At 43.4% G+C, this 25,329-nt stretch overlaps 1 protein-coding gene across 1 annotated transcript; it reads right to left on the bottom strand.

Annotated features, from left to right (window-relative positions):
• Positions 1–23,721, bottom strand: LOC112232081 (carbohydrate sulfotransferase 1-like). The gene is made up of 3 exons (XM_024398876.2): positions 23,530–23,721; positions 9,154–9,328; positions 1–2,817 (listed from the first exon to the last, which is right to left on the bottom strand). Exons 1-3 carry the CDS (start codon positions 23,530–23,532, stop codon positions 1,679–1,681), a joined length of 1,317 nt encoding a protein of 438 aa, XP_024254644.1. The 5' UTR covers positions 23,533–23,721; the 3' UTR covers positions 1–1,678.
• Between the last annotated feature and the right edge of the window lie 1,608 nt (positions 23,722–25,329).

A 25,329-nucleotide genomic window follows, 5' to 3' on the forward strand; every position in this document is an offset into this window, starting at 1 on the left:
TTCAGTTTGGTCACACAACACAATGCCACAGATGTCTCAAGTTTTGAGAGAATGTGCAATTGGCATGCGGACTGCAGGAATGTCCACCTGGGGCTGTTGCCTGATAATTTAATTTCTCTACCATTTCTCTGCCACTTCCAACATTAATTTTAGAGAATTTAACAGGACTTCCAACCAGCCTCGGAACCACAGACCACGTGTAACCACGCCAGCCCAGGACCTCCACATCCGGCTTCTTCACCAGCTGGATCGTCTGAGACCGGCCACCCGGACAGCCAATGAAATAGAGGAGTATTTATGTCTGTAATAAAGCCCATTTGTGGGGGAAAACTCATTCTGATTGGCTGGGACTGGCTCCCCAACAGGTTGGCCTATGCCATCCCAGGCCCACCCATGGCTGCACCCATGCCCAGTCATGTGAAATACATAGATTAAGGCCTAATGAATTTAAATTGACTGATTTCCTCATATGAACTGTAACTGAATAAAGTCAATTAAATTGCTGCATGTTTATATTTTTGTTCAGTAAATATGTAGCTTCCCCAGGTCATTGCTGCAAAATACAATATGTTCACAGTCAACTTACCTGATACAATAAGGGTCAATAAATAAGGGTAAATAAATAAGAACAGAGCCAGGATCTTTGAATGAAGCAGAGCTTAAACATATACTGTACATTAAGCAGCTTTATCTAAGACCACTCAAAAAACCTGAGATTCTCCTCTGTACTGTCATATGTAACATACTGGCCAAGCAGTTGAGTTCTATCAGTTTTTGGAGTGCAATTTTCAAACCACATGCAAACTGTAAAGGAAATACATTTCAATTCCACTGAAACATTTTCTGAAATATCTTAAACAACTGGGCATAAACAAAACATGCTTGGAGATATTAAATGCGATGAAGTCCACGAGGCTGCGTTTACACAGGCAAAAATGATCTATTATATTTACAAGATAGTCAAGTGACTGCTCTAACAATGGAAATACATGTCCTAAAAGATGGAAGGCAGGTTGGAGGAGGCGAGATCAGCAAGTGGGACCGTTCTAGCCAATGAGAGGGCAGTGTTGAATTTGGTTGACAAAAACTGCTGATTTGCTTCATGAGGCTTATTTGATCTTATAAAAGTTTTGTAATGGTTAGGTTGTTACAAATGCACTGATATAAGTGGACACACGTGCCATTTGAAAAAACAAACAACTTTGTATTGGAGTTGTGTATGTTGTTAGCACGCGTATCTGGACTCTCATTGGCTAGAATGGTTCTACCTGATCTCGTCTCCTCCCGCCTGCCTTCCATCTTTGAAAGCATGTATTTCCATTGTTAGAGCGGTCACTCGACTGTCTTGTCAATATAATATATCATCTTTGGTGATGTACAACTTTGTATCCTTGGCTAGGTCTACACAGACAGTCCAATTCTGATCTTTCACCCAATTATAGGCAAAATAGCTGATCTGATTGGTCAAAATGTATTTATTTGATTTAACCCTTATTTTACCAGGTAAGTTGACTGAGAACACATTCTCATTTACAGCAACGACCTGGGGAATAGTTATAGGGGAGAGGATTTGTAAAGACCAATTAGTGGAAAAAGATCCAAATTGGACTGCCTGTGTGAAAACAGTTACACTATGAAGCTCGTGTAGCATTACATCCAACAACTTGCATGGTCACAGTTATAGGAGAGTTTGAAATGTCCTGGGCTCCACCAAACTATTCGACATGTTTCTGAGATCAGCCACAGAGTGGACCACCCTGTAGCCTAGAAGAGAGAGTGTATCATTGCAGAGCGTCTGCAAAGTCCTCACTATATCAAACCCTAGTCTTAGCCTCCAGCTCTCCGCTGTGGCTTTGGAGTCTCTGGTGGTGGAATACTTATAGTTCCACTCGGATGTAGAAGGCACGCTGTTGTTGGTGTTCTGTGCGATCCACGAGCGCACATTCTCGTCCATCTCCAGTCCCACAAACTTGTATAGCTCCCGGGCCTTCTCCGCTGGGTTGAGGGCCAGGTCCTCGTAGCGGACCAGGAGGTAGCGTCCACGCAGCCATGCCGGTCTCTGCAGCCCCGTCTCTGCCGACTCCGCCATGTCCCTACAGGTGCTGGTGATCTGCGATAGGTCCACGTAGCGTGGCTTCCTGCCTGTAGCATTCCAGATCTTCCAGGCGCGGAACTGCTCAGAGAAGGCCATCATCCGTGAGGCCAGGATGGCTCTGGGATCACGCACCAAGTGTACGATCCTCAAGTCCAGCCGTGGGTCCTCGGTCAGGGTACGCAGGTCCCCCACCTCCGGAACACGAACTGTCTTGATGGCCACGTGACCCCGCGACAGACATGCCATGGAGGCCAGGGTGAGGTTCAGCGCACCGCACTTCTTAGGGCACCAGGTCTCATCAGGCTGACCCCCAGAGGCCCCCTCCCCACCCTCGGGGCACACAGGGTTGGAGCAGAGTGCTCGGCTGGAGCTACGGCGAAAGAAGGACCCAGTGATGTGTTCCTGGGGCTCGGGGCGGATGTAGTTCTCCAGGAAGCGCAGGTCGCAGGTGTAGAGGTTAAGGAGGAGGTCCCGGTAGGCCCCCAGCAGGGCCCGGCGGTCCAGGGCTCGACGCAGCCTACTGCTGGAGTTGGTGAAGGCCTGTTGGACGTGGTAAAGGGGCTCGAACACATAGAAGATTCCAGGGTGCTGGTTGAAGAGCTGGCCAGTGAAGGAGGAGCCGCTGCGTGTGGTGGTGAACAGGAGGATGTGGCGCCGGGAGGCCGTGGCCGACATCTCCATGGGCAACATGCTGTCGTCACACAGAGCTCTCCACCTGGAGTCTAGATGTACAAAGGGACAAGGAGAGGATCTGTACCCCATGTAATACACATAGAATCCTATTGTACTGTGAAGAATTTCATAAACTACAGTAGCGGCATTTGCTTCTAGAAAACGATACAGTTGATTAAGTATTAAAGTATTAATAGTAGAATGATAGTCAACCAAGGCCCATAATATTGTTTTACATTTTCTCATCAATCTGCACACAATGCCCCATAAAGACAAAGTAAAAACAGGTTTTTAATTGTTTCTGCAAAATGTATAAAAAAACAACTGAAATATCACATTTACATAACTATTCAGACTCTATACTCAGTACTTTGTTGAAAGACCTATGGCAGCGATTACAGCCTTGAGTCTTTTTGGGTATGACGCTACAAGCTTGGCACACCTGTATTTGGGAGTTTCTCCCATTCTTCTCTGCAGATCCTCTCAAGCTCTGTCAGGTTGGATGGGGAGTGTCACTGCACAGCTATTTTCAGGTCTCTCCAGAGATCTTCGATTGGGTTCAAATCCTGGCTCTGGCACTCCAATCAAGGACATTAAGAGACTTGTCCCGACTGTGTGCTTAGAGTCGTAGTCCTGTTGGAAGGTGAACCTTCACCCCAGTCTGAGGTCCTGAGCTTTCTGGAGCACGTTTTCACCAAGGATCTCTCTGTACTTCTCCCCATTCATCTTTCCCTCAATCCTGACTAGTCTCCCTGTCCCTGCCACTGAAAAACATCTCCCACAGCATGTTGCTGCCACCAGCATGCTTCCCCGTAGGGATGGTGCCTTGTTTCCTCCAGACGTGAAGCTTGCATTCAGGCCAAAGTGTTCAATCTTGGTTTAATCAGACCAGATAATCTTGTTTGTCATGGCCTGAGAGTGCCTTTTGGCAAACTCCAAGCGAGCTATCATGGGCCTTTTACTGAGGAGTGGCTTCCGTCTGGCTATTATACCATAAAAGCCTGATTGGTGGAGCGCTGCAGAGATGGTTGTCTATCTGGAATGTTCCCCCATTTCCACAGAGGAAATCTGGAGCTCTGTCAGAGTGACCATCGGGTTCTTGGTCACCTCCCTGACCAAGGCCCTTTTCCCCCAATTGCTCAGTTTGGCCGGGCAGCCAGCTCGAGGAAGAGTCTTGGTGGTTCCAAACTTCTTCCATTTAAGAATGATGGAGGCCACTGTGTTCTTTGGGACCTTCAATGCTGCAGAAATTTTTTGGTACCCTTCCCCAGATCTATGACTCGACACAATTCTGTCTCTGAGCTCTACAGACAATTCCTTCGACTTGTCCTGGTTTTTGTTTTTTGCTCTGACATGCACTGTCAACTGTGGGACTTTATATAGACAAGTGTGTGCCTTTCCAAATCATGTCTAATCAATTGAATTTACCACAGGTGGACTCCAATCAAGTTGTAGAAACATCTCAAGGATGATCAATGAAAACAGGATGCACCTGAGCTCAATTTCGATTCTGAATACTACATCGGGGTGGCAGGGTAGCCTACTGGTTAGAGCGTTGGACTAGTAACCGGAAGGTTGCAAGTTCCAATCCCCGAGCTGACAAGGTACAAATCTGTCGTTCTGCCCCTGAACAGGCAGTTAACCCACTGTTCCTAGGCCGTCATTGAAAATAAGAATTTATTCTTAACTGACTTGCGTAGTTAAATAAAGGTCAAATTAAAAAGAACATTTTTAAAAAAGTAAGGTATTTTGTTTTTTTAATTTGTAATACATTTGCAAACATTTCTAAAAACCTGCTTCGTCATGATGGGGTATTGTGTGTAGATTGATTTTAGAATAAGGAATACTTTTCTCGAATGCACTGTACAATATTAATGGTCTTGGTTGACTATTATTCTTTATTCCACTACTTTATGAATACAACTTTGAATATTAATTGGTTGACTAATCCACTCAAAAACTATATTTTGTTATTTTTGTGTAACTTGCCACATCATATTTGCTTCTCGAAAATCCTACATCTTGAAAACTTGACTGCTGACATGCAAAACATTGTGGGACTATATCAAGAGTGGATTAATTTTAAAAAATTAAAAAGATAGTTTTGGTATTTTTCCTTTAAGGAGATTATTCGTTAAATTATTCCTTTAAGGAGAACACCTTCAGACAAAGATGTTCTGCAATCAACCCTAAGTTCTTAACACATAGACACATGGAAAGAAAGAAGCTTATAAAATAAAATAGAATCTGGTTTCATCATCATAACAGAGGACTGAGAAAACCAAGTGAAGATTCTATCAAGCCAATTTCCTTAATAATTCAGAAGGTAAACATGCATGAGTAAGATGCTTGTCTGCCGATGTTTACCCAGGGACCAGTGAAATGGTTCCTCTAAATATAGAGCAGATTGCTACCATGTGTAATTACTGCTGATGAGGAGTTGATTGCAAATGGGACGTTACTTTTATGCGGAGACGAGCTTGACGAAAGATGCATTCATGCCACCGCACGAAAGCTGATTAATTAAGATAAATTGGAAGATAATTGTCAAATGAATCAAAATGAATCACAGATATTACATCTCTCTCATCCTCTCCTCCATGAAAAAGGGGAATTCCCTTGGTGAAGGATTAGCCTACCATTTTCTCTCTCGAGTGTCACTGACTAATGCCCCCACACAAACACATGTGGCTTTTATGTGGGAAAAACATTGACAAAATCAAACTTGTGAACCTTAAATGTACAGTACCAGTCAAAAGTTTGGGGGTTTTCTTTATTTGTACTATTTTCTACATTGTAGAATAATAGTGAAGACATCGAAACTATGAAATATCACATATGGAGTCATGTAGTAACCAAAAAAGTGTTTAAAAAAAATCTAAATAGATTCTTTAAAGTAGCTACCCATTGCCTTGATGACAGCCTTGCACTCTCTTAGCATTCTCTCAACCAGCTTCACCTGGAATGCTTTTCAAACAGTCTTGAAGGAGTTCCCACAAATGCTGAGCTCTCGTTGGCTGCTTTTCCTTCACTCTGCGGTCCAACTTATCCCAAACCATCTCAATTGGGTTGCGATCGTGTGATTGTGGAGGCCAGGTCATCTGATGCAGCACTCCATCACTCTCCTTCTTGGTCAAATAGCCCTTACATAGCCTGGAGGTGGGTTGGGTCATTGTCTAATAACAAAATAAAAAAATGATAGTCCCACTAAGCGCAAACCAGATCGTGTGGAATATCGCTGCAGAATGCTGTGGTAGCTATGCTGATTAAGTGTGCCTTGAATTATAAATAAATCACTGACAGTGTCACCAGCAAAACACCCCCACACCATCACACTTCCTCCTCCGTGCTTCACAGTGGGAATCACACATGCAGAGATCAAAAGTTCACCTATTCTGCATTTTTGGTTGGAACCAAAAATCGCAAATTTGGACTCATCAGACCAAAGGACAGATTTCCACAGGTCTAATGTCCAATGATCGTGTTTCTTGGCCCAAGCAAATCTCTTCTTATTATTGGTGTCCTTTAGTAGTGTTTTTTTTGCAGCAATTCAACCATGAAGGCCTGATTCACACATTCTCCTCTGAACAGTTGATGTTGAGATGTGTCTGTTACTTGAACTCTGTGAAGCATTTATTTGGGCTGAAATTTCTGAGGCTGGTAACTCTAATGAACTTATCCTCTGTAGCAGAGGTAATTCTGGGTCTTCCTTTCCTGGGATGGTCCTCATGAGAGCCAGTTTCATCATTGCGCTGAATGGTTTTTGTGACTGCACTTGAAGAAACATTCAAAATTCTTTACATTTTCCGGATTGACTGACCTTCATGTCGTTTCTCTTTGCTTATTTGAGCTGTTCTTGCAATAATATGGACTTGGTATTTTACCAAATAGGGCTATCTTCTGTATACCACCCCTACCTTGTCACAACACAACTGATTGGCTCAAACTCATTAAGAAGGAAAGAAATTCCACAAATTGACTTTTAACAAGGCACACCTGTTACTTGAAATGTATTCCCAGTGACTACCTCATGAAGCTGGTTGAGAGAATGGTTACTGGTTACTACATGATTCCATATGTGTTATTTCATAGTTTTGATGTCTTCACTAGTATTCTACAATGTAGAAAATAGTCAAAACAAAGAAAAACCTTTGAATGAGTAGGTGTGTCCAAACTTTTAACTGGTATTGTATATACTCAATAATGAGTTATATGAAATATATTATCAATCAATTATAAAATAGGAACATCTATGTATGCCCTCTACTGGTCACATTTAGAGTGACTGCTGGCCATCAGTTGAAATTGTCATGTAAAGAAGAACACAAATTAGAATGTCTAGATACATAATAGTAATTTTCAAGGAATATTGTACTTTAATTAACTGGAGAACAAAATATATACAGTAGAACATATAGCTACTTCTGTACAGTAGAACATATAGCTACTTCTGTACAGTAGAACAGATAGCTACTTCTGTACAGTAGAACAGATAGCTACTTCTGTACAGTAGAACATATCGCTACAGTTCTTCTGTACAGTAGAACATAAAGCTACTTCTGTACAGTAGAACAGACAGCTACTTCTGTACAATGGAACATATAGCTCCAGTTATGTACATTAGAACATATATCTACTTCTGTACAGTAGAACATACAGCTACAGTACTTCTGTATGGTAGAACAGATAGCTACTTCTGTACAGTAGAACAGATAGCTACAGTACTTCTGTATGGTAGAACAGATAGCTACTTCTGTACAGTAGAACATGTAGCTACTTTGGTACAGTAGAACAGATAGCTACTTCTGTACCGTAGAACAGATAGATACTTCTGTACAGTAGAATAGAGAGCTTCTTCTGGACAGTAGAACATATAGCTAATTGTGTACAGTAGAACAGATAGCTACAGTACTTCTGTACAGTAGAACAGATAGCTACTTCTGTACAGTAGAACAGATAGCTACAGTACTTCTGTACAGTAGAACAGATAGCTACTTCTGTACAGTAGAACAGACATGCTATGCTACTTCTGTACAGTAGAACAGATAGCTACAGTACGTCTGTACAGTAGAACAGATAGCTACTTCTCTACAGTAGAACAGATAGCTACTTCTGTACAGTAGAAAGGATAGCTACAGTACTTCTGTACAGTAGAACAGATAGCTACTTCTGTACAGTAGAAAGGATAGCTACAGTACTTCTGTACAGTAGAACAGATAGCTATAGTATTTCTGTAGAGCAGAACAGATAGATAGTTCAGTACAGTAGAAGAGAGAGCTTATTCTGTACAATAGAATATTTTGCTACTTCTGTACAGTAGAACAGATAGCTACAGTACTTCTGTACAGTCGAACAGATAGCTACAGTACTTCTGTACAGTCGAACAGATAGCTACAGTACTTCTGTACAGTCGAACAGATAGCTACAGTACTTCTGTACAGTCGAACAGATAGCTACAGTACTTCTGTACAGTAGAACAGATAGCTACAGTACTTCTGTACAGTCGAACAGATAGCTACTTATGTACAGTAGAACAGATAGCTACAGTACTTCTGTACAGTCGAACAGATAGCTACAGTACTTCTGTACAGTAGAACAGATAGCTACTTATGTACAGTAGAACAGATAGCTACAGTACTTCTATACAGTAGAACAAATAGCTACAGTACTTCTGTACAGTAGAACAGATAGCTACAGTACTTCTGTACAGTAGAACAGATAGCTACAGTACTTCTCTACAGTATAACATATAGCTACAGTTCTTCTCTACAGTATAACATATAGCTACAGTTCTTCTTTACAGTATAACATATAGCTACAGTTCTTCTCTACAGTATAACATATATCTACAGTTCTTCTCTACAGTAGAACATATATTTACAGTTCTTCTCTACAGTATAACATATAGCTACAGTTCTTCTCTACAGTAGAACATATAGCTACAGTTCTTCTCTACAGTAGAACATATAGCTACTTCTGTTTGTTGCTCTGTGTTGTTATGTGTTTGTTATGTGTTGTTATGTGCTATATATACGGTCCAGCCACTTTGTTCTGTATTAGTGGTTACATGCCTGGCAGAGTCATGCCTATACATTTGGACAGCAGGCTCCGGCTGTGGTAGACACACACAAAGTAGGCTACAACATACAGTAGAACATGTGCTTCCTAATCCATATAAAGCACAGCCACTTTGTGCTTGTTTTTCTCCGTGTGTGCTTGGCACATTTTTGACAATACCTTTGGGCTGTGGGCTCTGGAAATAGTGGACTCCTTAGTAGACACACAAAGTAGAAACAGTGGAATGTGTGCTCCCTAAGCCATTTAGAGTACAGCCACTTGTGCTTTTTGTTGTGCATTAGTGGCTACATGCTGGAGTTTTGTCCTACCTTTGGGCTGTCGGCTCTGGCAGTGGTAGACGCCACCGTGGCAGGGCCCAGACAGGGAGTCCCTCAGGGTGCGGATGGCTGTGTACTGGACCCCCAGAGAGGCACACACCAGCAACAGCACTGTCTTCCAGGAGCACTCCATCCTGCCTCCTCCTCCGCCCCTACATCCTACATGCTGCAGCCACCGGGGAAAACATAGAGAGGTCACACTCTCCTCAGGTAAACGTGGTGCAGAAGAGTAGGCATTTGGGATTTGACATTTTGACTTTCATCTTTCTGCAGACATTCTGACCAGATCAGATTTGTACCATAGCTTATTATCAGTACATACAAGGGAGTTACAATAACATATGACCATTTAAACACATATTACCAGAATAACTCAACCTTAATATTTCAACCGTACAGTATATAGCATATGTACACTGATAACTGATGGCTGTCTTCATCTAAACCCGAAGTCTCTGCAGTGAAATCATAGTTTGTTTACCATTGGGAAAGAGAGACCTGGGTTAAAATACCGAAGCAATAAAAGGCATTAGAGCAAAAAGCCTCTATTTTTTCACCTTCAGGTTAATGGTAGGTAATAGCACCTGCCGATCCAGATTATTAAAACCCCTTCCAGCTATGCTTCCACAAACACTCCAAATTGCTCTCTTAGCACTTAGTGAAATAGATCCAAATAGCTCCACACATGAGCAAATATCATCAAAGCCATACCTTGATAGTACTAAATGTATAAATAGAAGGAGAAATTGGAAATGCCTCCCCTTTCTCTCTCTCTCGCCTCCCTCTCTCTCTCTCCATCCCTCCACCATCCCTTCTCCCTTTTAATTCCTCATGTTCATTGATGATGTTTATGTTTTGTGGCAGGTTAATGTCCCCAGGAACATATCTTACAGCCCAGAGATAAGCTTTTGACGTTCCATTCATCACAAACAGGCAGCATCCCTCCCTGCCATAGACATTCACTGTAAAGAATGGGATCAAAAATTGCCCACATCATAGTAGACATAATCTAGCACAAGAGCAATACACTAGCACAATAAAATATTATTTGATTATTTTAACTCTAGGAAAATAAAAGGTAGTGATTTGTAAGACTGATCTGTCTGTCTGAAGTGTCAATGATTTCCATGAAAAATGTATATCTGAGCATGAATGATTGAATGAGATCAAATAATGAGTAACTTTGACCAGGCTACTTAATACCATTGATTCTCAGGGAAAGAAAAGAACAGGCAATCAGTCGTTATGACAGCACATGTACAGCCCGTACAGCCTGTATGCATATTGGAGATCATGTGAATCCTCAGTGACTAGTTTGGTTTTCATTGCCATTCATAATCAGAGCTCACAGACCCTCCGCTCCTTGTCCTCCCGAGACAACAGAAGCAGATGCCAAGTGTACGGATTAAAGCAATTTGATTTGTAAGGGACTTGTCTTCCCTCTCAAGATCTGGCATTTTGCCGCTATGGGATTCCTCCCAAATATTCCATCAACAGCTCGAAAACGGACTTTGTGTTTTGAATTGTCTGTTGGCCTCATCTATTTTTCATAGCATAACAGCATTACAGAGGATAAATGCCTCGGGGGATGATAGGTTTTAGAAGACACAGTGTGTCTCACGCTGGGTGTTGTTTATGAAGAATTACAGTGGGTCCTGAGCAGGTGTTTTTCTAGTCTAAATAAAAGGGACAACAGGAGATAATGGCTTTTGTGCTTTAAAGTCCAGAGAAGGGGAGGTGGTCGTTGAAGTGAGGCATAGGGGGGAAAGAGAGGCTTTTGGGAAGCAGGTGAAAGCGGTGACTATGGACAATACTGACAACTAAAAGTCTGAATTCATTTAATTATTGGTTACGTACACAGTTTAGCAGATGTCATAGTGGGTGCAGCAAAATGCTTATGTTACTAGCTCCTAACAGTGTAGTAAAATGTCAAACAAGTACACACCTAATATTCAATTAAAACTTGAAACAAGAAATGAAGAATGTCAGGATGAATCCAATGAACAAACAAAATAACACTGTATCAGTAATTCAAATGCAATATATGCATATATACACCAAAATATATAGTCAGTGTATCTGTACAGTATGATGTGTACAGCAGTAGATATATTACAGTGAGCTATGTTGAGAATCCAGTGTAGTGCTGTCAGAGCGTGGACGAGCGGCGCTCCCTCACTTCTTTCAATTTGAGAATACATGGAGCTGGTAAAACTATTTCTGGAAAATTCATTCTGAGAAATTCTAAATAAATTATATTTAATTACCACAAAAATTCCATGAAAAACAATAGCATGAGAAACCAAATAAATGTGTAGCAGCCTAGAGGTAGGTAAATAGTGTTTTCTTCCTCGTCTTCCCTCTGGCGGTGGAGAGAATGATGAACTATTCTGCTACTTGCTTGGCCCGTCGGAGGCTTGACCACATTGGCCAATCAGAATGTTGAAAAGAAAATCTAAATTCACTGTGTGTCTGCCTTGATGTTCATAAAACTCCACGGACCACTCTTGCGAAGTGGAACCCAGAATGATATGTGACACTGGAAGTTGCTGTAGCCCTTCCTCATGATATTTAGCCTACATTGGCTATTGGTTGAGACGCAGGACCCGTTCTAGCTTTGTATGTCAGGATGGGTAATTGGAAATGTGAATTGGGCCAAGTTGGAGGTAATAATGCATTTACTGTAGGTTACCGTTTATTGAGATGAATGAATACACCACAACAAAGGCTTGATTTTTATGGCTGTTTTAAAAAACGACTTCCTGCAATTGTACATACTAAAGATTTATTTTGAGTACTTGTAACAAGGCACAAGGCGAGACCCAGATGCAGATTCAGGAGGCAGATGGTTGGAGTCTTAGAATGTTTATTAATCCAAAGGGGTAGGCAAGAGAATGGTCGTGGACAGGCAAAAAGGTCAAAACCAGATCAGAGTCCAGGAGGTACAGAGTGACAGACAGGCTCGTGGTCAAGGCAGGCAGAATGGTCAGGCAGGCGGGTACAAAGTCCAGAAACAGGCAAGGGTCAAAACCTGGAGGACTAGAAAAAGGAGAATGCAAAAAGCAGGAGAACGGGAAAACTGCTGGTTGACTTGGAAACATACAAGACGAACTGGCTCACAGAGACAGGAAACACAGAGATAAATACATTGGGGAAAATCAGCAACACCTGGAGGGGGTGGAGACAATCACAAGGACAGGTGAAAAAGATCAGTGCGTGACAACTTTGTCAATTGATTTGATATCATGTATAATCTATGCAAATAAATTAATAGTTCTGTAATAGGTTATATTGTAACTACGTGTTCAATCCAATTTTATTTTTGAAACAGCGTGTAAACTATGCAATACAATAAAATGCCTACTCTCAAATAAAGCTGTTCTCGCAAACAGTGCAATGATGTTAAGCTATATCTATATTTATATTGACATTAGGCTATAGCCTACAAATAGCTATAACATGTAGTCGTAGGCCTACTGCAAATTATTGTTGTTCGCTTCTGAACTGGCCGAATGGCATCTCTGTCCTTATTATTCTTTATTGAGGGAAAACCCATTGAGACCATGGTCTCATTCCCAAGGGTGCCCTAATCACAACAAACAATACATTGTAAAACAAAACAGCAATCAATACAAAACACAACATCTATGAAAAAGTTACAGTCCTCATCTACTAGGTCCTCAATTAACACCCTCAACTGCCCGAGCAGCACCAGAACATGTCATTAAAACGAGTTCTGCAAATTGTTCCAGCAGTGAGGCGCATTAAAACTGGCGGATTTACCTCATTTGGTGGAGACCCGAGGAACCTTAAGAGATAACCAACCACGTGAACGGGTTTTATAACTCATGTTTTTATACTTCAACTACAAAGTTAGGTAAGTCGGAGAAGAGCTTTGTAAACCAAAAAGTTAAGTGATCTACGGGACATTAATGAGGAGCAGGCAACCTTGTAGTGATGAGTATTAAAATAGTATTATTTTTAATTTTTAGAACACACTCAAGAACCTCCAGAAGCTAACCAGCTAACTAGCTACAAGCTATTTAGTCATTGTTAACTTTTTTTCAACCTGGATAACACTCGCCAGTCCAGCTTCCCTGCCCCATCCACCGCTGCCCCCTGGACACTGATCTCTTGGCTACATAGCTGATGCACTCTGGACTGTCCATTAATCACGGTACTCCATTCTGCTTGTTTATGTTTTATCTGTTGGCCCCGTTGCCTAGTCAACGCCATTTTACCTGCTGTTGTTGTGCTAGCTGATTAGCTGTTGTCTCACCTACTGTTTTAGCTAGCTTTCCCAATTCAACACCTGTGATTACTGTATGCCTTGCTGTATGTCTCTCTCAAATGTCAATATGCCTTGTATACTGTTGCTCAGGTTAGTTATCATTGTTCTAGTTCACATTGGAGCCCCTAGTTCTACTCTTCATACCCCTGATAACTCCTTTGTCCCACCTCCCACACATGCGGTGACCTCACCCATTACAACCAGCCTGTCCAGAGATACAACCTCTCTCATCATCACCCAGTGCCTGGGCTTACCTCCGCTGTACCCGCACCCCACCATACCCCTGTCTGCGCATTATGCCCTGAATATATTCTACCATGCCCAGAAACCTGCTCCTCTTATTCTCTGTCCCCAACGCTCTAGGCGACCAGTTTTGATAGCCTTTAGCCGCACCCTCATACTACTCCTTCTCTGTTCCGCGGGTGATGTGGAGGTAAACCCAGGCCCTGCATGTCCCCAGGCACCCTCATTTGTTGACTTCTGTAATCGAAAAAGCCTTGGTTTCATGCATGTCAACATCAGAAGCCTCCTCCCTAAGTTTGTTTTACTCACTGCTCTAGCACACTCTGCTAACCCTGATGTCCTTGCTGTGTCTGAATCCTGGCTCAGGAAGGCCACCAAAAATTCAGAGATTTCCATACCCAACTATAACATCTTCCGTCAAGATAGAACTGCCAAAGGGGAGGAGTTGCAGTCTACTGCAGAGATAGCCTGCAAAGTAATGTCATACTTTCCAGGTCCATACCCAAACAGCTCGAACTACTAATTTTGAAAATTACTCTCTCCAGAAATAAGTCTCTCACTGTTGCCGCCTGCTACCGACCCCCTCAGCTCCCAGCTGTGCCCTGGACACCATTTGTGAATTGATCGCCCCCCATCTAGCCTCAGAGTTTGTTCTGTTAGGTGACCTAAACTGGGATATGCTTAACACCCCGCCAGTCCTACAATCTAAGCTAGATGCCCTCAATCTCACACAAATCATCAAGGAACCCACCAGGTACAACCCTAACTCTGTAAACAAGGGCACCCTTATAGACGTCATCCTGACCAACTGGCCCTCCAAATACACCTCCGCTGTCTTCAACCAGGATCTCAGCGATCACTGCCTCATTGCCTGTATCCGCTACGGAGCCGCAGTCAAACGACCACCCCTCATCACTGTCAAACGCTCCCTAAAACACTTCTGTGAGCAGGCCTTTCTAATCGACCTGGCACGGGTATCCTGGAAGGACATTGACCTCATCCCGTCAGTTGAGGATGCCTGGTCATTCTTTAAAAGTAGCTTCCTCACCATTTTAGATAAGCATGCTCCGTTCAAAAAATGCAGAACTAAGAACAGATACAATCCTTGGTTCACCCCAGACCTGACTGCCCTCGACCAGCACAAAAACATCCTGTAGCGGACTGCTATAGCATCGAATAGTCCCCGTGATATGCAACTGTTCAGGGAAGTCCGGAACCAATACACGCAGTCAGTCAGGAAAGCTAAGGCCAGCTTTTTCAGGCAGAAGTTTGCATCCTGTAGCTCCAACTCCAAAAAGTTCTGGGACACTGTGAAGTCCATGGAGAACAAGAGCACCTCCTCCCAGCTGCCCACTGCACTGAGGCTAGGTAACACGGTCACCACTGATAAATCCATGATTATCGAAAACTTCAATAAGCATTTCTCAACGGCTGGCCATGCCTTCCGCCTGGCTACTCCAACCTCGGCCAACAGCTCCTCCCCCCCGGCAGCTCCTCGCCCAAGCCTCTCCAGGTTCTCCTTTACCCAAATCCAGATAGCAGATGTTCTGAAAGAGCTGCAAAACCTGGACCCGTACAAATCAGCTGGGCTTGACAATCTGGACCCCCTATTTCTGAAACTATCCGCCGCCATTGTCGCAACCCCTATTACCAGCCTGTTCAACCTCTCTTTCATATCGTCTGAGATCCCCAAGGATTGGAAAGCTGCCGCAGTCATCCCCCTCTTCAAAGGGGGAGACACCCTGGACCCAAACTGTTACAGACCTATATCCATCCTGCCATGCCTATCTAAGGTCTTCGAAAGCCAAGTCAACAAACAGGTCACTGACCATCTCAAATCCCACCGTACCTTCTCCGCTGTGCAATCTGGTTTCCGAGCCGGTCACGGGTGCACCTCAGCCACACTCAAGGTACTAAACGATATCATAACCGCCATCGATAAAAGACAGTACTGTGCAGCCGTCTTCATCGACCTTGCCAAGGCTTTCGACTCTGTCAATCACCATATTCTTATCGGCAGACTCAGTAGCCTCGGTTTTTCGGATGACTGCCTTGCCTGGTTCACCAATTACTTTGCAGACAGAGTTCAGTGTGTCAAATCGGAGGGCATGCTGTCCGGTCCTCTGGCAGTCTCTATGGGGTGCCACAGGGTTCAATTCTCGGGCCGACTCTTTTCTCTGTATATATCAATGATGTTGCTCTTGCTGCGGGCGATTCCCTGATCCACCTCTACGCAGACGACACCATTCTATATACTTTCGGCCCGTCATTGGACACTGTGCTATCTAACCTCCAAACAAGCTTCAATGCCATACAACACTCCTTCCGTGGCCTCCAACTGCTCTTAAACGCTAGTAAAACCAAATGCATGCTTTTCAACCGATCGCTGCCTGCACCCGCATGCCCGACTAGCATCACCACCCTGGATGGTTCCGACCTTGAATATGTGGACACCTATAAGTACCTAGGTGTCTGGCTAGACTGCAAACTCTCCTTCCAGACTCATATCAAACATCTCCAATCGAAAATCAAATCAAGAGTCGGCTTTCTATTCCGCAACAAAGCCTCCTTCACTCACGCCGCCAAGCTTACCCTAGTAAAACTGACTATCCTACCGATCCTCGACTTCGGCGATGTCATCTACAAAATGGCTTCCAACACTCTACTCAGCAAACTGGATGCAGTCTATCACAGTGCCATCCGTTTTGTCACTAAAGCATCTTATACCACCCACCACTGCGACTTGTATGCTCTAGTCGGCTGGCCCTCGTTACATCAAACAGCCGTTACAGAACTACCCACCACCAAAGGACCAAGCAGCGTGGAAGAGAGGACTGGACATGGGAGGACATTCTGGATGGCAAGGGATCCTACACATGGGAGGAGATCCTGGCTGGAAGGGATCGCCTCCCATGGGAACAGGTGGAGGCAGCCAGGAGAGCAGAGGCAGCAGGAGAAAGAAACCAGAGGTATGAGGGAACACGGCTGGCAAGGAAGCCCGAGAGGCAGCCCCCCCCCCCAAACAAATGTTGGGGGGTACACAGGGAGTGTGGTGGAGTCAGGTTGAAGACCTGAGCCCACTCCCCGTTCTTACGAGCATGTGACTGGTCAGGCCCAGTGCTATGGGGTGATGCGCACTGTGTCTCGGCCGAGCATTCACAGGCCGGTGTGCTCAGTGGCAGCGTCCCGCATTTGCCGGGTGGAAGCTGGGTGGGGCCAGCTCTGCGCTCGAGACCGCCAGTGCGCCTCCACGGCCAGTGTGTCCGGTGCCTCGGCCAAGCAGGAGGCCGTCTGTATATCTCCCCAGCCTGGTGAGTCCCGTGCCTGTTCCCAGAACCAGGTCTCCTATGTGTCTCCCCAGCCTGGTGAGTCCTGTGCCTGTCTCCTGTCCGGAGCTGCCAGAGTCGCCCTCCTGTCCGGAGCTGCCAGAGTCGCCCTCCTGTCCGGAGCTGCCAGAGTCGCCCTCCTGTCCGGAGCTGCCAGAGTCGCCCTCCTGTCCGGAGCTGCCAGAGTCGCCCTCCTGTCCGGAGCTGCCAGAGTCGCCCTTCTGTCCGGAGCTGCCAGAGTCGCCCTTCTGTCCGGGGCCAGCGGCGAGGGTCGCCGCTCCAGAGGCGCCGCATAAGGTGGAGCGGGGTCCATGTCCCGCACCAGAGCCGCCACCGCAGATAGATGCCCACCCAGACCCTCCCCTATAGGTTTAGGTTTTGCGGCCGGAGTCCGCACTTTGGGAGGTGGGGCCCCTAACCATAGAGATCCTTTTCATGTCTCTATTTTGGTTTGGTCAGGGCGTGGGTTGGGGCGGGCATTCTATGTTTTGTGTTCTATGTTTTCTATTTCTGTGTGTTTGTCCGGGTGTGGTGTTCAATCAGAGGCAGCTGTCTATTGTTGTCTCTAATTGAGAACCATACTTAGGACTGTTTTGTTTTCGTTCATTCTCTTTGTTATTTTGTTTTATGTTCAGTTTAAATAAAAATAACATGAACACTTACCACGCTGCGCTTTGGTCCACACCTTAATACGACGACCGTTACACTCCAATCAAGTTGTAGAAACATCTCATGGATGATCAATGGAAACAGGATGCACCTGAGCTCAATTTCGAGTCTCATAGCAAAGGGTTTGCATATGTATGTAAATAAGGTATTTATATTTTTTAATATATTTGCAAAAATGTCTAAAAACCTGCTTTCGCTTTGTCATTATGGGGTATTGTATGTAGATTGATGAGGGTAAATCCATTGTAACGTAGCTAAATGTGGGAAAAGTCAAGGGGTCTGAATACTTTCCGAATGCACTGTATATATAGTCTTGCCCACATTAAGTACAAGTTCAAAACCAACCAGAGCATTTTGTAAAGCAACAAAGTCAGTTTGCCGCTCTAGCAACGCCTGGTCTACATTTGGGTCAATGGCATACATAACAGTATCGCCTGCATAAAGAGGAATGTTACTAGTTTTAACAGAGACCAATATCATTTATATAAATAGTAAATAGAACAGGTCCCAATACCGACCCCTGTGGTACACCTTTGGGAATATCCCGGAACATAGACTTAACACCATCAGAAATCACACATTGTGTCCTATCTGATAAATAATTCTCAAACCACTTACATGAAGTCTGATCCAGGCCCATTTCAGTGAACATTTGAATCAGAGTGTGATGGTCAACAGTGTCAAAGGCTTATCAAAAGGTCTATCAATAAGGTCTATCAATAAGGAAGCACAATCATTTTTATAATCTAAGCAATTTAACACATCATGTAAAACAAGCGTAGCAGCTGAAACGGTGTTATGTCCAGGACTAAAACCAGATTTTGTGCTATCCTTCAGCACCACAAGTTGGTTTAACTTCTTTAACATCATTGTGCTTCAATCGCTTAAAATGACATTTCATCTAGATCAGTTGCCTACTCCCTATAGTCCTACTCATCACGTATAATTGTTATTACAAATAGAAGATGATCACTTCTCACAATGGTGCTTGTTTTGTAAAGTTAGAACAGAGCTGAATCCATGTCTCACAAGATCACATAATGATTAATTTGACTTTTAAATAACAGAACCGAGTATAATACCATAGCATAGTAGACCTATAACGTTACTGCTATACCCAAAACACCTCATTTCTAATGAGATTTTAGGATGGTTAGTCCAAAAAATATATATCACGCTCCAAAACTCAACAGAGCGTGCCACTAGGTAGGTTATACGCTTTGATTGAAACAAAATACAGGAAGTCTAATAGTTTGTTAATTAATTAAAACTTCTTGACGCTACCCATCCCTGTAGCGGGATAATTGTCATCAACAACCGCTAAATTGTAGAGCGCCACATTCAAATAATATTACTAAAAATATTTATATTCATGAAATCACAAGTGCAAAATAGTAAAACACACAAAAAATTTTTTTTTTATTTGTACCCCTTTTTTTCTCCCCAATTTCGTGGTATCCAATAGTTGTAGTAGCTACTATCTTGTCTCATCACTACAAATCCCGTACGGGCTCGGGAGGGAATGTCATGCGTCCTCCGATACACAACCCAACCAGCCGTACTGCTTCTTAACACAGCGCACATCCAACCCGGAAGCCAGCCGCACCAATGTGTCGGAGGCTACACCATGCACCTGGCAACCTTGGTTAGCGTTCACTGCACCTGGCCCGCCACAGGAGTCTCTGGTGCACGATGAGACAAGGACATCCCTACCGACCAAGCCCTCCCTAACCCGGACGACACTAGGCCAATTGTGCGTCGCCCCAAGGACCTCCCGGTCGGTTACGACAGGGCCTGGGTGCGAACCCAGGGACTCTGATGGCACAGCTGGCACTGCAGTACAGCACCCTTAACCACTGCGCCACAGGGAGGCCTACTTAACCTTTTGTTAATCCACCTGTCGTGTCAGATTTTGAAAATATGCTTTACAGTGAAAGCAATCCAAGCGTTTGTGTAAGTTTATGGATCGCTGGACAAAACATTATGAACCCCTAGCATCAAGTAACTTGGTCATGAAAATCAGAAAAGCTATCAAATTAATCGTCTACCTTTGATAATCTTTGGATGTTTTCACTCACGAGACTCCCAGTTACACAATAAATGTTCCTTTTGTTCCATAAAGATTATTTTTATAACCAAAATACCTCTGTTTGTTTGTCACGTTATGTTCAGAAATCCACAGGAAAGAGCGATCACGACAGCGCAGATGAAAATTCCAAATATTATCCCTAATGTCCACAGAAACATGTCAAACGTTTTTTATAATCAATCCTCAGGTTGTTTTAAAATATATAATTGATAATATATCAACCGCAGCTGTCTTTTTCAGTAGGAGAGGGACAGACAATGGCTGCCCAAACTCTGTTGCGTGAGCAAAACGCTGCTGGCACCCAGCCATACAATGACGCAATCTTATCGTTCTCACTTTTTTTTCAAAATAAAAGCCTGAAACCATGTCTAACGACTGTTGACACCTTGAGGAAGCGATAGGAAAAGGAATCTGGTTGATATCCCTTTAAATGGAGCAAAGGCAGGCTATGGAACATGGAGTTTTCAAAATAGAAGCCACTTCCTGGTTTGATTTTCCTCAGGGTTTCGCCTGCAATATCAGTTCTGTTATACTCACAGACAATATTTGGACCGTTTTGGAAACATTAGAGTGTTTTCCATCCTAATCTGTCAATTATATGCATATTCTAGCATCTGGTCCTGAGAAATAGGCCATTTACTTTGGGAACGTTATTTTTCCAAAAATAAAAATAGTGCCCCCTAGCTTCAAGAGGTTTAAGACCATCTGCTCTAATTCACTCACCAAACAGTTATTCAAGAAGATCTTAATGCATCTTCCCATGAAACTGATTGAGATCAATCAAATGATTGCCATGGACCAGTAAAATGTGAAGAATTATCATTCACGATTGACAGTGATGATGGCCTATTTTGAATGTAGGTAACCTATACCTAACTTGGTGTTTGAGGGTATTAAAAAAATAAAATTTTCTTTAGACAATATGTGTGGGCATAGTGCAATTGAAGTATGTGTTCTATGTATATTCTATAATGATAGACCATTCGATTGGCTGTCGGTACCAACTTTGATTGACAAAATGATGATGTCATTTAAAAACAAATAACACTACAACCCAGGTGGGTGTATGCATGTGTGAGTGTACAGTACCAGTCAAAAGATTGGACACACCTACCCATTCAAAGGTTTTTCTTTATATTTACTATTTTCTACATTGTAGAATAATAGTGAAGACATCAAAACTATGAAATAACATATATGGAATCTTGTAGTAACCAAAAAAGTGTTAAACAAATCAACATATATTTTATATTTGAGATTCTTCAAGGTAGCCTCCCTTCGCCTTGATGACAGCTTTGCACACTCTTGGCATTCTCTTAACCAGCTTCATGAGGTAGTCACCTGGAATGCATTACAATTAAAAGGTGTACCTTCTTAAAAGTTAATTTGTGGAATGTCTTTCCTTCTTAATGTATTTGAGCCAATCAGTTGTGTTGTGACAAGGTGGGGTATACAGAAGATAGCCCTATTTGGTAAAATACCAAGTCCATATTATGGCAAGAACAGCTCAAATACCCAATGAGAAATGACAGTCCATCATTACTTTAAGACATGAAGGCCAGTCAATCCGGAACATTTCTAGTTTCTTCAAGTGCAGTCGCAAAAAACATCAAGCACTATGATGAAACTGGCTTTCAATAGGACCGCCACAAGAAAGGAAGACCCAGAGCTAACTCTGCTGCAGAGGATAAGTTCATCAGAGTTACCAGCTCAAGTGACAGACACATCTCAACATCAACTTTTCAGAGGACACTGCGTGAATCAGGCCTTCATGGTCTAATTGCTGCAAAGAAACAACTACTAAAGGACACCAATAAGAAGAAGAGACTTGCTTGGGCCAAGAAACACGAGCAATGGACATTAGACCATTGGAAATCTGTCCTTTGGTTTGCACTTAGTGGGAGTATCATTTGTTTTTCAAAAAGACAATGACCCAACACACCTCCAGGCTGTGTAAGGGCTATTTGACCAAGAAGGAGAGTGATGGAGTGCTGATTTCAGATGACCTGGCCTCCACAATCACCCGACCTCAACCCAATTGAGATGGTTTTGGATGAGTTGGACAGCAGAGTGAAGGAAAAGCAGCCAGCAAGTGCTTAGCATATGTGGGAACTGTTGGAAAAGCATTCCATGTGAAGCTGGTTGTGAGAATCCCAAAAATGTGCAAAACTTTGAAGTTTCGGGTGGCTAGAATATAAAATATATTTTGATTTGTTTAACACGTTTTTGGTTACTACATGATTCCATATGTGTTATTTCATAGTTTTGATGTCTTCACTACTATTCCACAATGTACAAAATAGTAAAAATAAAGAAAAACCCTTGAATGAGTAGGTGTGTCCAAACTTTTGACTGGTACTGTATATGTGCATACAGGAGTCCGCTAGTGTATGAGGTGTGTGTGTGACCTGGTATGTGTTTGTTTGTTTGGTGTGAGTGAGTCTATCTTTACCTCTTACTACAGGAGGTGGTGGGCTCGGTAGCTGTTCAACAGTCTGGAGATAGAAGCTGTTTATCAGACTCAAGGCCCTGGCTTACTGCTAGATGGTAGCAGAGTGAACAGACTGTGACTCGGGTGGCTGAGGTCCTTATGATCTTCTTGGCCTTCCTTTGACACAGAGTGCTGTAAATTACCTAGAGGGCAGGCAGCATACATGCAACACACCAAGGTTTGGACAACACATTCAACATCATACAAATATTTCACAACACATTCTCACACATATTCCTGTCCAGTCACACTTGAAACAGCCTCTCTCTCTCTCGAAACAGCCTCTCTCTCTCTCTCCCTAACACAGGGAGCCATGTACCATCTGGAACAGCGTAAACTTGCACAGCACAGCACAGCCACAGGCAAAGCAGCTAAGAGAGAAGAGAGCACTCTCCGAGAGAGGGGAGCTCCACTAACCAGAGGCTACAGATGAACCCCCGCAATATGAGAGAAGATGAATCTAGTCCTACATGCCTCCTCGAGCTCAAAGGAAAAAGAAGTGCACACCGGCACTTTTAGATGTGGAGAGGTCAATTGTGGATCTTCTCTTGTGTGTACTTACAGCACCTGTATTTACACTGACTGCATAGACATGATTATGATTCAATAGGATATGAATGCATCATGCAACATGCAAAAAGAGGCAGGTGTGTGCATGAACACATACACACATTCACATAGCCTGCTTTTGCCCTAGCCAAGTGCAATATCAATTTGTTAGACAATAGATAGGCTATAAGGTTTTAAAAAAAGATGACTTTATAAAAGGTGCATTTTAAACAAAAAAAGTGATGTCTAAATGCAGTGTTATTCAAATAAAAACGTTATATCTGTCTTCCCTATCAGAGCAACAGGGTGGAAAGCGTTGTGCCCCTGCGTTCCAAGGAAGGTGCACAGTAAATAAATATACAATGTTATGACATGTTGTCTATATATGCCTACTACTTCTTCAAGATATAAGAAATCACACAACTATGTAAACTATCAGTGGCGCGGACTCGGAGCCAACATCCTCCAACATAACCGGAGGGAGTCTACGGTGCACCGTTCGGTACCTGTGTAGTCCAGGTAAGAGTGAGTTCAAGCAAAGTCCATCGTTATTTATCACCGGTCCGGCAGATAGGCTACGATCGATATCTGACAGTATAGATATTAATTTCTCACACTTCAAAGTCACACAAATACTGACGTATGAAAGAAGACTAATCGCGAGCAAAGCACAAAACAACAATAAAATAAAAACCCTGCTTCATCTTACCATATAAACTCTCTGCCAAATCAGCTCGGTAACGTCAAATGCATTGGTGGCACCCTTGTTACAGAAGCTCCGTCAGCATCTTCTTGTTCTCGACTGTGTGTCCAGCAGCGGAGTGTGGGATGAGAGGAATGGGAACTGAGTGTCAGAGCAGGCAGCGAACGGCTTGTGGAAAGGCGCGAAGGGATGGAGCAGCAAGAGAGAGCGTGAGTAGGAAAAGCAGTAGGCAAGCCACCCCAGTGTCATTTTATGCCCAAGGCTGACTCCAAAGTTAATTTCTTTCGATGTATTTATATAATAGCCTTTGAATCATCACACATTTTATAATAACTGTAAATCTATACTAGATTTGTGGAAACAGGTGCATATGGTAAGCAAAACAACCTGATGGGCTATTGATAACTATTGGAACCATTCTGTATTTAGTGCCTGTGTCCATTTTGTTTAGCGTTATGTGAACGTATACAGTATATTGTAATTCTGCAGTGTGCAGAATATCTCCAACATCTATTTTCATCAATGCAGCCAGGAGGGATGCCTCCGCACATCCAGATCATCAGAGGCAGTTTACAATACATCACTGCCGTGCTCTCCACAGGGATTTACCCTGGACCCACTAGCCTACTTACCCCTCAAATGGAACGGCAATGGCAGGACACACACAGCCTCCCCACGATATTACAGTGACACTATGACCCCTATTTGTCTTCATTTTCTGTGGATGATGCATGCTATCATAACCTATGTTGCCCTGATAGCAGTCTAGCAGGCTTGCTCAGTTAACTCTGTGCGTGTGGGGGAAAGGGTCCTCTAGCTCCTCTTGCCCCGGGGGGGGTATTTTGGGGTTCGAGCTCACCTTTGGCAGCTCAATTACTCCCAGGTGGTCGATTTTGTTAACCGTGGTTATGTCCTATTTATATTGCCGCACAGGATTTGTTTTTGGAGCTGCCCTTTCATCTTAGAAACGTTTGTCCCTCTGACAGTGCTCTTTATGACCACCAGAGTTTGCGTGCCCTTTTCCGACCTTTGTTTTAACCTTTAAACGTCTCCGGAAAACAGAGCAAAACAAAGCCAAACAAAAGTGATCCCAGAGCAGGGCTTTGGGGCCCTGCTACAACATCACAAACACAAGGATAGGCCAAGGCAGATTCCCAGCCAAAGCTATATTGTACAGTACAAGGCAAGCAAACATACAGAAAGGGGTTTTAGCTGCCAAGAACACTGAGAGGGAGCCTTGCACTCAACTGTATCTCTCTGGTCCTCCATTCCCGCATACCTGCTATCGTACCATCCATCCTCAACTCTAAACAGCATAACGCCCACACCTCTTAATCTTTCATTATAGTGGTGGTTCAGACCATCAATAAGAGAAGAGGGATTTTATTTCTGTGTGTGATGTAAGACTCCCCTGGGTCAGCATGTTGCCTCATGCCCACTCTCGAGCTTCAACCCCCACAATGCTTGTGCCAGCTCACTACACACATGCACAAACACAAACATGCACACACACATAACTATCAGGATCTTTCAAATTTCCCCACCAATTGATTGCTCTCAGGTCTGGATCACCTTTCTCATGAGATCGGGGCTCAGTAACTATCTGCAATGTTTTTTGTCAATCAGATAAGCTGTCAGTCAGAATGTGACAGGGGAAAGTACAGCTCTCCGACATTTTCTGAGGAGGGATTTGATCTGTGAAGGAAAGTTAACTTCCCTGAGTTCCCTCTATGCTTTGTCTGAGTTGAGTGAGTAAAAAGCACCCCTCGGAGCAGGCTCTGCTGCCACATAATAAGCAGGTGAAAG

This window comes from Oncorhynchus tshawytscha, linkage group LG06 (assembly GCF_018296145.1).
Source record: "Oncorhynchus tshawytscha isolate Ot180627B linkage group LG06, Otsh_v2.0, whole genome shotgun sequence".
Taxonomy (NCBI): Eukaryota; Metazoa; Chordata; class Actinopteri; order Salmoniformes; family Salmonidae; genus Oncorhynchus; species Oncorhynchus tshawytscha.

Bases quoted from the DNA above. Each gene is read 5' to 3' on its own strand.
- LOC112232081 (XM_024398876.2), bottom strand. The intron at 2,818-9,153 runs GTAGGACAAAAC...TTGTACATCTAG, and splicing joins CCAGAGCCGACAGCCCAAAG to ACTCCAGGTGGAGAGCTCTG.